The sequence below is a fragment of the Lipotes vexillifer genome, unplaced genomic scaffold, assembly GCF_000442215.2.
Source record: "Lipotes vexillifer unplaced genomic scaffold, Lipotes_vexillifer_v1.1 scaffold163, whole genome shotgun sequence".
Classification (NCBI taxonomy): Eukaryota; Metazoa; Chordata; class Mammalia; order Artiodactyla; family Lipotidae; genus Lipotes; species Lipotes vexillifer.
In genome coordinates, this window is record NW_006788722.1 from 2,112,063 (window position 1) to 2,129,196 (window position 17,134).

The 17,134-nt window shown below is 40.7% G+C and overlaps 1 protein-coding gene across 1 annotated transcript; it reads right to left on the reverse strand.

Moving 5' to 3' along the window:
• Positions 1–7,288: 7,288 nt before the first annotated feature.
• Positions 7,289–16,501, reverse strand: CA3 (carbonic anhydrase 3). The gene is made up of 7 exons (XM_007461728.1): positions 16,411–16,501; positions 15,469–15,666; positions 13,154–13,272; positions 11,356–11,448; positions 10,226–10,288; positions 9,224–9,379; positions 7,289–8,272 (listed from the first exon to the last, which is right to left on the reverse strand). Exons 1-7 carry the CDS (start codon positions 16,442–16,444, stop codon positions 8,153–8,155), a joined length of 783 nt encoding a protein of 260 aa, XP_007461790.1. The 5' UTR covers positions 16,445–16,501; the 3' UTR covers positions 7,289–8,152.
• Positions 16,502–17,134: the final 633 nt, after the last annotated feature.

The window sequence follows — 17,134 nt, forward strand, 5'->3', positions numbered from 1 at the left end:
CCCTCTCCCTCCTCCTCCTCCTCCTAATCCTTCTCCTTCTCCTTCTCCTTCTCCTTCTTCTTCTTCTTCCTTCTCTTTCTCTTCCTCTAGAGCATACTGCCTTGTACAGAATACACACATGAATGAATACCTTTCCATATTTTAAGGGACAGAAAGAATAGTATAGTAAATATCCCTTGAGTTATCTTTGATAAGATGGGATGCCTTTTTCTTTCCTCTTTTTCTTGTTTTTCTCTTTGGCCATTTTTGACTGAGCTAAAAGAGTTTATACCAGTTCAAAAAACCACCCAACCCAAGGTCAAAACTGGTCAGTCAAAACTGTGCGCTAGACTTCTCACAATTCACAGCAGGGCCTATTTGCACTATTTTTCTAACACGTATGATAGAGTTATCATTTCTACTTCTACACTCAGCTAATCCCCACTGGTTGAGACAGTGAATGCAACAGTGGCCCAGCGAGGTGAGGAATCATAGAGCAGAGTGAAGTTGATCGGCTGGCAGGAGACTGTCTAAGCTGGTCTTGTTAGTGGATGGCTCCAAACCAGCCGCCTCCACACGCAATGCACACACCTTGGGGTGCACATGAAGGACCACTCCATGGCAGGAAAAAAAAAAACAGGAGAATATTTCTCTTAATAGCTATTTTTTTCACTCCCTGAAAATTTCCACTTTATTTATATTTTATAACATATATAGCAGTATAATACTGTGAGTATATAATTTATTTTTTAAAATTCTATATTGGGGGTTCATGTTCTAAAACTGAGCCCTAGTGGCTATATCATCCAAAAAGAGTCTGGAGTCCACTATTGACCTAGAGGCCTAGGTGACCCAGGGCCAGGTTCTGCAGGTCGCCTGTGCCCTTGGTTCTGCTATCTTTTCCTTCTTTCCAATGACACTGATATCACTATTTACCATGTATTTCATGCCCAGTGTGCTGGGCACCATGGCCATGCCCGATAAGGCCTTCCCCTCAGCAGTCACAGCCACATTTAGTACAATTTCTCTTGAGTCATGTTTGAAGGTGGACTCTTTCTTTTCATTTTTTTTTCTCTTCCTTGATGCTTCCAGGTAGATCCTTGACCTACTTTTATTTCTTTTATACTCGACACATAATTGCTTTTGAAAAGCATGAAATCCTTTAAAGAAAAGGGTTTTTTAGTCACATGCAAATACTTTTAAAATTATATATCAAATATTGAATGCTTCTGCCCAGCTAAAACCATGACATTCTTAGCAAGCTGCAAACTTTCTTCTTTGCTCCTTGTGCTTATTTTATAATTCCTCTGAAACTCCCCACCCCTACGAGGGCCTAATCAATGTTCCATAACAAGCTGCTAAGAACAAGAGGCTTAGTGCACCTCACAATCTTGACAACAGGCCCTTTGTTAGAGAAAACAAACTAATAGAAAGAAATTAGACCTCTGATGAAATATCATTAAAATACTTCTTTAAATTAAAAAAAATTATAGAGGCAACCAGAGATTTACACTTCTAGTAATGAATTGAGCTGCCAACTAGCATTTCCTACCCCCCTCCCCACCTGTCAAAACAGAACTTGAGTTTGATTTCTGGTAAATTCACTGCCTGAGTAAATGTTTTTCTCAAAGAATCATCCACTATATTGTAAAGCTCCAGGTAGTAATTACAAGTGTGTGAGGATATATGTGGTGTATATGTCTGTGTTGTTTGTGGAGGGCAGGACATTTGCCTGAATTGACCATCATTTGCTTGGGTGGGGTGGAACCTGTCAGTTGAAACTCTTTACTGAATTTTCAAAATTATCATACTTTGCTCATTTCTGGCCATAACACAAGCATTTGAGTTAAAGAGTTATCTTTATTATGTATATGGAATTGCTATGAGCACAAAGGTGAATGAAATGGAGAACTAAAATGACAAATGAGAAAATAAAGGCAAATTTATAAAAGTTCAAGCACTAGCATGAGTCGTGCCAGTTAGTATCACCAGAACCCAATGTCACAGGCTCATTGCCAACTACCTTCAGTTTGCATATTAGAAGCATGGGTGCTAAGAGATAAATACTCTGGTAGAGAATCTCCTTTTATATCTCTTAAAATATGTCTCTTCTATACTCAGTTAAATTTGCAAATGATAAGGTTTGGATACATGTAAAACTGTTTCTCTTCTGGCACCCACACTCTCTGTACAGAGAAGCCTGGGTGGCAGCAATGGAAACCCCTGCTTTTCTCCAAGAACCCTTCCAGATATCAGTCACTGACCTTCCTAGAATGAGGACATAGCTCCCACCAGCTCAGGAACTTAGACTGGCATTCATTATTTTAGGATTCTCACTGCCTCTTCCATCTGTCCATCTGTCCATCCACCCGTCCATTCCTCCCTTCATTCAACAAGTACTTTTCCAGCACTGACTATGTTCCAGATAATTGTGTTAGGTACTGGGGCCTCTGTAGTATAACAAGACAGAGAAAGTCCTTACCCACCTAAAATCTCCCTGCCACCACTACTCATCACACTTACATACACACATGTACACACCGACTTACATTACAGATAGATTGATAAGTAATCTTGTTACTCTTAAAATTAATTAATTCCTGGTACAAGAACCTGAGCCCTGGGTCTTCACTGGACGAAAGTTTCCGTATTGCCGACTGTCAAAATGCACCTTTTCCTGCTTAGTTCTCAGTTCTTCCCTGGGCTGGGCCCCACCCTTCCATCTTCTCTGCTTGGCTTGTACAGCCTCCCTACCCATGTCAGGCCTCTTCTCTGGGGTCCTGTGTTCCATTAAACCAATCACACACACACGAGGGAGAAGTGTGAATTCTTTGAACCCAAGTTGCACTGTATTTTCAGACACTTCCATTTGTCATATACTTTCATGGGACTCAATTGTCCTTGGGGGAATGACTTCCCTTGAACAAATGTGTTTGTAACTATCTAAATTTCAGCTGAGCTGAGTGAGTATGATAGAAATGTACGGGCATGCTGAAACACAATATGTACATTTAATGGCCAAAATATTTTTCCTGAGCTTCCAGGCTCCTCTACCTGGGAATAATTTAAATACAAGGAAGAATCTGATTCCTCATTTACTGCACAGAGTCAATTCTCACCTGGCTAAAATTAGTTTTTAAATCACTGGGTTTTATGCTTCTGTAGTGCACTTGGTCCCCTGTGACCGCACCGTTACACTCACTCTTACTCCTGCTGATTATCTGTGATTATCCACCTGGTCAAGCTGTCAAGTGGTTGCCATTAAATGCCTTCAAATCTGAAGTAGTTAATTAGTTCTCTAGTCATTCCCTGGATCCTGAATTTTAAGCCTCGACTGTTTTATTTCCTTTTGTACAATTGGATCTGAGTTGCCCCCAAATGGATAAACTCATCCCCCAGGATGACTTGTGCCTCTCATTCAGGATTCTGATTTTATGACATGCCTAGACAAGTCCCAAATTAATTTCAAGGCAAGAGACTTCCTGTACTTACGGTGAGGATAGATTTTCCACTTCACACAGCACTCCAAGCTACTCTATCCTGCCAACATTCCAAAGTCAGCCAAACAGAGTGAACACCGTAGTTCTCTCACCTCTCTATTTTGGTTTAGTTTTTGGATGTTTTGCTAATCATACATTTCCTCAGAAGGTCAGGTGCAGAGCTCTGGAATAGAAACTTCCCCCAGAAAATTTTCTTATCCTCCCCAAATCACCCCTTCTAGCTTTGTGCTGGTTTCTAATGGAGCCACAACTTGTTTTTGCTGCTGAAAAGTATCAGACAAGAGTTATCACCATTGTTTTTAGAAACCATTTCCCCAATGCCAAGCACAGAGGGAACTCATTAGGGGAGCCCGTTATGGTAACTAACTCCTTAGTCTTATCTAAATTGATAAGACATGGATTCATGACCTTACTCATAGAAACATCAAGAAAGAAACATGACTTTAAGTATTGAATAAGCCATTGGAATTTTTCTTGGTTGAAGTAAAATTAACTTACAGAAGATAATAGTTAACTGCTGTTGAGAGTTTTATTATGTCTGGAATAACTACTCTAAGAGGTTTACATATATTAACTCATTTAATACTTAACCCTCTGAGCAGGTACTTTTATCACTCCTGCTCACAGATGAGGAGAGCGAAGCACAGAGAAGTTAATTTGCCTGAGGCCACGTATTGGGGGAGTACTGTGTACCTTGTACCCAGGCCTCCAGAAGACTGAACAGGATTGTAAAATGTTCATTTCTCATTTGTCTCAGTTTTAGTGTACCAACTACTAACACACAGGCCTCACTTTTGGCTATTAAAATTCTCAGAAAGGGGCTTCTCTGGTGGCACAGTGGTTAAGAATCCGCCTGCCAATGCAGGGGACACAGGTTCGAGCCCTGGTGCAGGAAGATCGCACATGCGGTGGAGCAACTAAGCCCGTGCGCCACAACTACTGAGCCTGCGCTCTAGAGCCTGCAAGCCGCAACTACTGAAGCCCACGCACCTAGAGCCTGTGCTCGGCAACAAGAGAAGCCACCGCAATGTGAAGCCCGTGCACCGCAACGAAGAGTAGCCCCTGCTCTCTGCAACTAGAGAAAGCCTGCGTGCAGCAATGAAGACCAAATGCAGCCAAAATTTAATTAATTAATTAATTAAAAAAAAAAACAGATTGACCATGTATTTTTTAAAAAAAATTATCAGAAACATGTAAGACTCTCTCACCATCTTTTCTGTTGTGGATAGATATTGATGAACATTTGGGAAAAGGAAATAGGGTATTCAGGATTTAAAAATAAAAACCCTCATTGCTCTGTGAATGACATTTCATTTGTCATTTTTGTAATTATTTTGCTGTCATCTAGGGACCCAAGTGAAAATTTTTAAATGTGTTGCTGCCATCCAGTGATCTAAATGAAAATAACATGCAAACTTGATTTTGTCTTCTTATTTGCATTTTAAGTCTTTAAGTGCTACCTTAGGGGTCATTAAAAAAAAATCATTAGGGGCTTCCCTGGTGGCGCAGTGGTTGGTAGTCCTCCTGCTGATGCAGGGGACACGGGTTCTCCTGCCGATGCAGGGGACACGGGTTCGTGCCCCGGTCTGGGAAGATCCCACATGCCGCGGACCGGCTGGGCCCGTGAGCCAGGGCCGCTGAGCCTGCGCGTCCGGAGCCCGTGCTCCGCAACGGGAGAGGCCACAGCAGTGAGAGGCCCAATCATTAAATCTTCATATACTAAACTTGAAATTTTTAGAATTTCTAAAAATATGACATTTGCAGTTTTTCTTACTTCTCACTTATTCTTTGTCTGCTAAAATAGTGTATTTTGCTCATGTCCACAGTTCCTTTTTAATATCAAATAAGAGGGTATTAGAGGAGAAACTAAAATCTCATTAATTTTATTTATACATGGTATCTGATGTGGTTTTGGACTATATGTATTTCTTTTAGAACAATTTTATTTGTGCCAATTCTTATTTAAGTAACTGACATACTAATTTTTCACATCTATCCAAGCTTGTTTATAGTTGATCAATTTCACCCATATTTATTTAATTATGTAAATGATTATAGTTAGACACCAAAATCTTCAGTTTTACATATTCTATGTAGAATACTTCCCATTCATCTACATAAGTATTCACTGATTGCACGTAAAGAATTTTGGATCAGTGGTTCTGAATAGTTATTTACCTCTTCATAAATATATTCTGTCTCCCCATTAAAGGGGTAGGAATTATATACACCCTCTCAAAATGTAGTAATGTCCTATATTCAGTAAATTCTTATTGATAATGCCCTATTCATAGACTTTTAAGGATATAATCATCTATATAACACACATCATTCAAATTAGTTTCTGCCCTTTGCTGAAGTTTTAAAATATCTGAAATGATTATATCTGAAGAACAAAAGTTGGCAGGTGTGGAAACATTTCACCACAGCAGCTCCTGGCCATGTCCCCTCTGTAGGCTGTGTATGCCTAAAATGTAATTGTTTGGAAGACTGTGCATGATCAGGAAAATTGTCCCCCCACTGAATAAGGACACAAGTGTGGTTTCAATATTCTAATGGACATTTATAATAATTCAGCACTTTGAGTTGCAGGGAGAAGTTGAGAGGAAGTTTTAAGTTGGGTGATAATTGTGATCATTGGCAATGACTTAGATGGGGGGCAGGGAATATATGTTCTACTGGAAGTCTACCACCTGCAGCTAAAGAGATCATTTTCCAAGGAGACCCAAACTGAATGAGGTGAGCAAAAAACAGTATTAGCTTTAATCCTGTGTTGTTAAAGAAGATGAGTATTTGTCCTGGGTTCATCTATGTTCATGAAATCAAATGTTTATTGAGTGCTTTTCAAGTGCCAGATACCATACTAGGCAAAAAGGGGGATGTTAGTGTACACGATTAATGTCTGTGCCCTAATGGAGCTCATGGTCTAGGGAGATACCTTCTCTTGATTAGACATTTTCCCTCAAAACCGTTCCAGCCTTGTCCAGCCTGTGTAAGCTTGTGTTAGCACCATTGTAGCTAGAATTAAGTCATATGTTCCTCCACCACATAAGAGTGTACATTTGGTACATTTTTACAGTGCTCCCAGCATTACCAAGTACCCTGAGAGAATCAGTTTGTGTATTACCACTAACTGATGAAAGCTCCACACCTCCTAATTTCAAGGAGTTTAATTAACACAACCAGTTTGCAATGACCAACCTGGTTTTACTTGACCCAAGTGGTAAACCATTAAATAACATTAGCCTCCTAGGACTCTGTCACATGACTTGACTTCCAGCATTGCAGGATTCTCCTGACCCAAGACCATTTTCATTCCTTAGGGTAATTCAATTATTGCCGCCATTTTTGAAAGTAAGTTAACATATTAGCCAGTGATGTGATAAAAGATTTATCAAAGCCATTAACTGCAAAATTAGACTTTATGTGTAAAGATATTTTTGAAGGTCTCAATGTATGGATTTTTGCAGTGTTAAACTGGTGTTACCTTGATGCACATTTAAAAAAAAAAAAAAAAGGACATAAAGGCTACAGTCTGACTTGATTCCATGCCCCTAAGTTAGCAACCATGGTACTGGTATGGACCCCAGAATCCTAAACCAACTTTGAGGCCTCTGGAAACTAGTCCACACTGTCAAATGTATGGCTACACATTCCTCTTCTGGTCTGCAATTTCCTTGGAAGGCCCCCAGTAATTGCTTCAGCTGCTCTACAAGGAATGTAGCTTCCAATCCAACTCAGAATTTTTCACTTCAGTTATAAAAACAAACTTACAATGTTCTCCCTCCTTAAAAAATACAACACTCAACTGTTTACATTCATGTCTTTATTAGTTTTGATGATCAGTACAACTGCTTTTACTTCAAGTGCAGGCATTCACTCCTGCATGTTCTAGGAATCATTAATCCCACACTCAAATTAGAAAGATATCAGAGGCAGTTTTTATTTTAATAAGCATGCAAAGATAAAAGTAGTAAAATGAAAAATAAATGGCCCTCCTTCAGGTAAAGAAAAATATTAGGATAAAGTCAACATCTTTATGAAGAAAGCATTCAAATAATGGGTCAATTTTTTTAAAAAACTCCTAGTCCGTGTATTTTACTTTCATTGATAATCAAAACCAGGCAATCTTCACAGAAATTTAAATGTTAATAAGTGATGGACCTCTTATTGGTTTTATTTAAAGGTTAAAACACATCATCATCTCAATTCTTGGTATCCACAGTCATTTTAATTTCTGGCTTATGCTGAATTGCTATACGATCTTCAGACACCTCTACCCCCACGTATATAATTACTCATTATTTCTTTAAGATGGATAACTCATAACATGAAAAGAGTAAACTGAAGTTCTGTGAAATTTAAGATGACACAAAAACGGTGCCCAACAGCCATTTTTCTCTACCTTTCCTCTTCCAACTCTGTTTCTTCTTCTTTGAAACCTTACTAGAAGTGTTGTTTTTACAGGAAAGGTGATTATTAAAAAGGCCAAATGCTTTCATATTAGATCTTGTCAATAGTTAATTCCGGTTTCTTGATGATCACATCTCTCATCTTCATTGCTTGGTATGGAAAAGTGAAATATACTTGGAGTAAGAAGCACCAAAAGGAGACAAGGAAACAAGCTCTGCAGTGTCAGTTTCCTTTCCTGAAGAGGGCAAGCTCCAGCAGCCTCATTTGAAGGAGGCCTTCACTACCCTGCCTTTGACAGGCTGTGGAGGGCGCCAGTTCCTCACCAGGGGCACCGGGGGCTCATTTTCCGCGCTGGAGTAGAGGCTCCGCAGCTTGGCCATCTGCAAGGGGCGAGGGAAGGCTGTCAGCGTGACATTCGGACCAAGTGGACACATTAAGCATGTGACAAAGAGTTAGAAATCGCCAGCTTTCTAAACAAGCAAACTACAAAACTTGTCTCCAATGTCCAGTGAGAGTTATTTGGTTCTGAGTAACAAAAACCTTTTTTTTTTTTTTTTTTTAATTTGTAAAAACACTTTTCTTCCTTTTATACAGAATCACCATACCCTCGGTCAAAACCTTTTCCTCCTGAATTCTGAAACAATTATTTTAATTTGACAGATCAGTATGAAATCTATCCCTTATGTAGGAGTGGAAGACAGTGCAAGCAATAAGCTCAACTGGCCCTTCATTGCATAAGTTAATGAAGTCAATTTACATGAACACTTAGAAGGGAGGCCTGAGGAAAGAGGTCCAAGGTATTGAAAGCAGACAGACTGGAGCTGCAATCTCAGATCCTGCCCTTGGCTGTGTGACATGAGCAAACTGCTTAACCTATATGAGCCTCAGCCTACTTAGCTGTAAAACTGGGGAACCAGTATACACCTCACAGGGATGTTCAATCCCTTCCACCAGCATATTCTCCCCAAGCCTGTATTTACCATTCCATCTCCTAAACAGCGCTCAGTATTTGGGAGTTCTCCAAATTAGCAAAGTCTAACTCATATGGATCTGTACCCTTCAGTGTTTCTAGAGCACAAACTTGGGCATTGTTCAGCATCACCACCAACCTTTAAATGTTTTTGCATTTAGCCTGGTACCCTTTGAAAGTTGAGTTTTAGAAAGTTAAACAGGCTGATCGTAATTAACCGGGGCAAACTATGAAGTCTCCAGTCGCAGAGCTGTTTGGTAAGCATCTACAGCTTCATGTTTTCAGTTTAGCCTCTGTATCTCACAGAGCCCGCCGGCGACTGTAAGCGTGCTCTCAAAGCCGGCCCGCGGCCGCCGCTCACCTGTCCGGGGCTCACGGTGACCGGCTCCTTCAGCAGAAGCCACACGATGCACTCCTCGCAGGGCGGCGTGGTGAAGGAGCCGTGGTAGGTCCAGTAGTCTCGGCAGGCGGGGAACAGGCAGGACGGGTCGAAGTTCGGGAAGGGCGCCTCCTTGCCCTGGGAGACAGCGGGACCCAGCGCGGTGAGCGGGCGCATGCGCATCGCCTGCTGCAGCGTCTCACCGTTTGGGGAGAATGGATTTCAAATGCAACAGAGAAAACGGAGCTTGTGAACAAGTATGTGCCTTTCAGAAACAAAGGGCAGATGGGGGAGGCCGGTTTGCATGGTATGACTTTGCCACAGTCAATTTTATTCCTTATTCACTCTAGGTAGCACTATAAATCTATCATTTCTCAAGAAAAAGGACAAACTCATTCTAAACTGTAACAGAAATATTTCATACAAGTTAATGCTGTGGTTCTCGACGATACAAAACAGGCTTGCATTTTTATTGAGTATCATACTCAGAATACTTCTCTGGTGGTAAAACTATAAAGCGTTTGATTAGAAGAGAAAGAATTAAAGTGAGTCTGCTAAGTAGAAGAATCTACTGTTAAGATTTAAAATATACAGGTGCCACCCAGGAGAGAAAGGGAAACACTAGGACCCAAACATTTAGTACCTCTGCATATGTGTGTGTGTGTGTGTGTGTGTGTGTGTGTGTGTGTGTTGGGAAGGGGAACACCACTTAACTTCTCTCTCAAACACTTCGTTAAAAATGTAGTTATCTGACAGGTTGACTATGAAGATTAAATAAACTTATGTATGTGAAACTGCTCTAAAAACTATAAACCATAAAAATATACATACAAATATAATAGCATTTGCTTTCATATGTATGCTTAGCATATTCATCAAACTTACTAACAAATTTTAGGTGACAGAAATACACTTGAAAATGTAAAAAGAAAAAATTGACATACCCTGCTTTTATGTTCTGGGAGAGAAAATGATTTTTTTTACCTTCGTCTTAATTTTGTCCAGCGCATCAAGTAGCAGCTGGAACTCAGGTTTCTCATGTCCTATCTGTAAAAAAAAGAAAAAAGAAAAAGAAAACCAACAAGTATATTTTTCTCTTCTCCATAATTTAGGATTGTCTTAAAAACTAATTTTAATCCATCCATCTACCACTAGTGTTTATAAATCTGTCAGAATATCTTGTACTAAGCAAAAACATAAGTTTATTCCCCCCCCCAAGATTTTAGAGTATATATTTTCTGAACTAAACTTGGACTCCAGGCCTCTGAAGTACAAAACCACAAATTACATGTTGATTTACATCTATGTCCTTGACCTTCTCTGTGAAGTCAGTCTACTTTTCTTTTTAATAGAATTAGAGCTAGGATGGACTCAATGTATCTAAAACTAAACTCGTCTTTCTGCTCAGACCCACTCCACTTCCTGTAGTACTGTGTTCAAGCGCTGAAAATGACCCAATGAATTCAGAACATAAAACAAATTAGGTCATTCAAAAAGAAAGAAGCTAGATTTTCACCTCTGGCTTAAAATCTAGATTATGTTAGCACTAAATTCATGTGTTAATGACACTAAGTCCTCTCTAAACCAAGGCTGGCTCAACAACACACACATTCCATGTGCTATCTTAGCCTGGGATCATGTGAGTGGTGGCCACCCTAAGCCGAGTGGATATCCAGCCAGGGACTCAGCATCACAGACGTTCCCAACATTGGCTTTTCTGGTTTCCACTGCAATTGACAGTGGAGTACCAGGAAAGGGTAATGAACAATGCTGCCCTTGCCCTCACTGCCACTGAAATAAGCTCCTTCAAAGGCTCCATCTCCACTGCCCCTACACACACACCACACACATACACACACGCACACACACACACACACATACATCCTGCATCTTGAGAAAATTTAGAAGTGCTAGGGGTACTGAAGAATGGCAAAAGTTACTCTTGTAAGGGAGAGCAAAAATTTTTGATCTGATCTTAACAGAAATATCTTGACTAGTTGAATGAATACTGAAATTCATTCCTCTCTCCCCTTTAAGTAAAAGGAGGGAGTAAAACTTAAGCATTGATAAGGAGCTAAACTTTGAAAAAAATATATGGTCAATTTTTACCTTACCTTCAGAAAAATGCCAACCACAGCTACTCCATCAGGTTGCTTCAGAGCACTTCCAAAACTGTTATACTTTGAATTCCAGTGAACCAAATGAAGCTGAAACCATAGAACAGAGGTTATGAGGTAAATTCCCAAAATAAGGAAATAAGTATAAAATTATTCACAATAAACCCAATAATTATACAGTCTAAGGTTGCTGAACACTCTCACAGAAGTTGACAGAATTCTAAAAATTAACATGCAATATTTTGGTAAGACTTTTGATGGTTCAAATTAAAAGTTATGATAGGTAGAATCAGTGAAAACTGAACTTTCGTTAAACCAATTCAAAATATTATTTTAGTTGTGTATAACATTAGTCCTTTTTCTGACCAAATCAAACAGTGAAACACAGAGTTATAAACAGGAATCTGCTAGCATTCTAAAGTCACAATTAACTGGGAAGTAGGAGAGAAAAAATAAGGGGACAAATTCTTACGTGTCTTCATGCCTCTCTCCTTTCAGCAACAAATGGTCTAGAACCGGGTGGTAACCTTACCTTAATAATGTTAAGGTGATAACATAGACACTAGTTAAATTAGTCAAAATTTTCACATTGCATTATATAGAATGGCAAGAGAATACAATAGTTCATGGCAATTTAGAAGTATTTTATTCAAGACCAAAAGTGTGAGATAATCCCACATGTAAAGACCAAACTGCAAGCCTTGCCCACATTTGTAAGGAATATACTAAACTTTCCCCATTTGTGGGGGAAGATATCTGGAAGGCATTCTCAATTAATTTATCCTGTCACTGGCTGTCTAGATGGGCTGTAGAGAAATGATCACAGGGAAGTACTTCGGGTCTCCTATAGTTTAGTTTAACTGTTTAGTCAAATTTAGTTAGGCTGCCTAATGATGCTGCCTAAATGAGTGTCCACAAGTGGCTCCAAGGTTTCTGTCTCAGCTCCTATGGTTGACCAGAGTCTGCCTATGGAAGAGTTTGGCAGTGCAAATGGAATTATCCTCACCTCCAGGGCATTTGTCACCCCTTATAGGCTTGACTTTATACAGAGAACATGCAGGAGGCTTGTCTTATTTCCTTGTAATTTGATGCCTTCCTTTAATGGGTTAACTGGAACAGAGAGTAGTATTTGTTCATATTAAATTGTGTGTATCTATATCTAGCTATCTCTGTATAAGTACATATGTACATATAAAAACATACACACACATATGCACACCCTTCATTAAGAGACTAGAGCATGAGCTTTAGCCAGAATTACTAAGTGCTATTTTTAAAGCACCACAGTCTTGTAAAAGAGGCAGCTTAGAGCACTGGGCAGGATGATGAACTATGAAGCCAATCGGCATAAGGTAGAGCACAGGTCTAGCACTCATGCGCTGTGTGACTTTGTCATGTAACCTTCCTGTGCCTCAGTTTCCTTGTCTGTAGCCCATCTCATAGTGTGCTGAGAGGATCAAATGAGTTAGTACTTGTAGGCACTTAATAAGTATTAGCTACCATTATCTTTTCAGTTCCAGTCAGGTCCCTGGCTTTTTAAACATTATTATTATTAAGCTGCTATCCAATTTCTAAATACAACCTTGAAATTCTTCATGCATGACACTAACTCACGTACATTCTCTTAACTGTCTAACCTAGAATGTTTGGCAGCTTCAGTTTATGCTAAACTATTGCAGCTCTTTTCATAACTACAGGCTTGAAGCAAACGCATAGGATGCTATTCTGTCATTATCATTCAGTTTTCAGTTTTCACTGGGTGAGATCCAGAGTGGGTAACGGCAATTCCTCCTACCTCCGCTGCGTACTTGACTCCATCCACGCTGTGCTCAGAGCCGTGATCATCCGAGGAGCCCCAGTGAAGATGAAACTGGCGAAGCCGGTAGGGTGCAGTGAGAGGACCACCTCTCAGCACTGTGATTCAGAGAAGCTAGGTCAGCAGTGAACTCACACTTCTTTTACAGAGCCCTGCTTTAAACAGCCCTTATAGCCTAAGCTTTATGGGCTGGGCTGATGGTGCCATTCCCAAGCACACTGGTCTCTTTCTCACAAAGTTAAGTCTTGGGATATATCAAAATAAATGCTTTCTCTTCTCTGTTCTTCTGATTTTGTTTGCTTGTTTTATTATTTTTTAAATGTCAATTTAACATGTATGAAAATAAAATTAAAACAGGAGATGGGCAATGAAAAGAAGCAAAGCACAGGTCTGTTGTGTGGTGCATTGGAGAGAACAGGATAGCTGAGAGCCAGGCAGACTTAGGTTCCAATCCCAGCCCCACCCCTTGCTAGTTGTGTGATCTCAGGCAAATTGCTAAACTCCTCTGAACCCGTTTCTGCATCTCTCTGAAGGTGATAATAATACTGACCTTTCAGAGCTGCTGTGAGGATTAAATGAGATTAAGGGCTTTAAACTGCTCATCACAGTGCCCAGCACAGTCATCACTGAACAAATGTGAATTCCTTCTCCATGTCTTGCCTCACTACACTTTTCTTCAGTACTACAGGCAAGAGCTCTCATCCATGTCTAATTCAGGCTGTGTTTACTCAAATGAGATGAAATGGAAAATTCAGAAGTTTCCCAGGGAATCAATCAATGTGGACCCCTAAACAAGATGATTCTCCATAGCATGAATGTGTGTTTGCTGTCCAAATACCTCAACCTGGCACTTAACTTGGTTTCACTTCATTCAGCCTGGGGAGTGATTTAGAAGTTAAATATTTTCTAAAGGATATTGGAAACTATACAGAAACCCTAAAATCAAAATTTAGCAACATAAGCTAGATCAAAATAGAATTCAGAGCGAGTGTAGCTATTCTAGAAAAGATTGACCAACTGTTCGTGCTGAAATGGCACACTGAAAGCCATAGTATAGGTCTAAAACAATAGAACAAGGCTTGTATAAGCTTGGTCATGTAAGAATGTGTGGTTTGATTAACTGCATTTTTTCTATCCAACCACTAGGAACAGTTATTATTTGGTCATATGAGTCCAATTTATTAGGATAAATTATATGAAATTGTCAATGGTCAATCATTTTTGCTTACAAAAAGTCATTTTCATGTGATCCAACCTAACAGATACTGTTTAATTTTGTTACTAATCCTTCAGAATGGAACTTGATTTAAATGGAGAAGAGAAAAAAAGTAGCAGATACCAATGAGATTATTGTTTAAGAAAATATATTTTTCTGATATTCCTTACCTGGAACCTGCTAGTAGGTAGAAATTATAACTATTACTCTTTAGCTACAACATCATTGAGAATATTCATTCCTATACATCAGTAAGGATAATTTTAATTTTTTTACAAATGTGGTTATAGGAAAATGTATTACTGTATATTAAGCAGCAAAATGCTAAAGGTAGATTCTTACTTCATTCACAGTGAAATAAAGCATTTCTAATTAGCCTTCTTTTATTTCATTGATTTGCTTAATAGTGTAGGTGAAATAAAGAGATTTTTTTTTTTAAACATGAGATTTTTCATTTTCACACAAATACAAATCACAACTCAAGGAGAAATTGTCAGATTCTTCAAAAACACTCACCAAAATGATTAGTCAGATGAACCCCACTGAAGCATTGAAGGCAAGTCTTCTTGATTCATACAGTGGGTCTACTCTCTCCCCTGGATTGGCCCCTACCCACACAGCAGAGGAAGAGAGTACCTACTTGGTTTCTTTGCTATGTTCCTTGCTCTGTAGAATGGAATCTGTGCCACTTTGGGGACTGGGAGTCTTGCTCTCCAGGCCTTGGTTAGGAAGCAGAAAACCCCTCAGGTGTAGACCATCAGAGCCTGAAGAACACTCATTTGGACTCATTACCATCACCTCCCCATCAAACTTAATTTCAGGAATGCATTGCCAACTTTTAGCTTGGGCATGGAGCCATTTTGTAGCAGCCTGGGTGACCAGCATTAGAGAGTGAGACATTCCTCTTCTGTGTATAAATATAATTCTTCAAGACTAGAGCAAAGTCAAATGTCATCTCTTTTTTCAGAGAAGAAGTGCCCCCCACTTCCCACCAATTCTGTTGCTGTGTCATAAATCACAATTTGCCAATATGGACGTTGAAAATGGTCACATGTCTCTACCTAAGTGTGATACTTACTTGACCTGTCATAAGTATCATCAAACACAACCCTGCAGGTCTTCCCATTGTTCAGGATGGTCTTGGCAGAGCCGGGGTCATAAGATGCTGACCATGGCTTCAGGGAAGGGTCGTGCTTGATGTCTTTAGTGTGCAATTCAATGGGCGACTGGTTGTCTCCCTTGGCAATCGGGTAAAGTTCATGCCAGTGGTCAGGACCTGGGAAATCAAATTGAGGGGATTTATTTATTTGGTGGCGCAATCCAAGCCCTCTTTCTAAGTGACTAAACCAGCAAAATACACAGAAGCTACCCGGTGATTATGAAAAGGTCTTGTATATCAGATTGGGCAATACAAGGCTTAGTGTTTAAGACCTGTTCATAGTTTTGTTAATAGTGTACCTGGAGACTGTATTTAACTCCGTGTATTTCCTCAAATTTTCCGTGTATTTGCTCAAATATAGCCTCAAAGCCTTATTTTTTAAGTGGACTTCATCACATGTTTTACCAATGCCATCTTCTGTCATAGAGCTGGAATAAAATAACACTGACCCTAAGTAGATTTCAGAGCATATCCATATTCCTTTTCCCATGGGTAGGCAAGAGCTGCAGGCAGAGCAGCTTAGACCAATACCAGGCTCAGAGAGGTTAAGTGCTTGCCCAGTATCATGGAGAAGGGGACAGTGAGAACTGGCCCTCGGTGGTCTGACTTCTCCGTCAGAGGCACTGTGATCTGGGCTAGTTACCGAACCTCTCTGCGCTTGAGTTTCCTCCAATGGGAGTAATAACAGCTCCACACCGCGGAGAACTAAATCAGATATAAAGTAAAAGGGTCAGCAGTGTTTGGCACTCGGGAAGTGCTCGGTAAATGTTAGTTTCCATCGACTCCACCGCACTTGCTGGAGTTGCGCACTTTCTGAGCAGCACCATCCCGGACTGACCGGGAGCCGCTGCCCACACTCACCGTTGTGGTCGGCGTAGCCCCACTCCTTGGCCATGGTCGTTTTCTTGGGCACTGGACGGCTGCTGCCTTCTCTCCTCCGCCGTGCACAGTCCCCGCGAGCCCTCACCTTTTATATAGGTCCCCCCACACTTGCATGGCCTTATTAGGTCAGCGACGGTGTGGTGGGGGGCTAAACAGGATTGGGGTGGTATTTGGGAGGCGGAGTGGGGAAGCCAATGAATTCCAAGAGCTGGACAGCTGTCGGGGTGGGGGGAGATGGGCGGAGGGCATCCTTCCCCTTCCTCCCCTCCCCCTCTCCTCCCCTCCCCTTCCCTCTCCCTGGAAGCGCTTCTCCTGGCCCTTCTATTCCTCCCTCCCGGCTCCTAAAGCTGCACGGCTCTCTAACCCCGCGCGCCAATGTGCAGAAATGCCGGCGACTTTCGCCTCCTCCTCTCCTCCCTCCCTCCCTCCTCCAAGCATTTTTTTTTTTTTGGTAAGGGGGGATGGGGCGTGGTAGTTGTGCTTAGCCTCCAACTAAAATCTGCACCCCGCCTCTTGCAGCCTCTCTTAGAAGTTGCTTTTAGCGCAGGCTGCCGGTCTGGCTGCGGTCTCCAGATGCTTCTGCGGGTTTATTTCGCTCCAGCGATCCGGTTTCGGTGGCTGGAAAGAACACGTTTGTTTGCCTGACCCATGTTTGACTCCCTTGCAGGCAACTTGTAATATCCTAGCAGCAAAAGATGGGAAG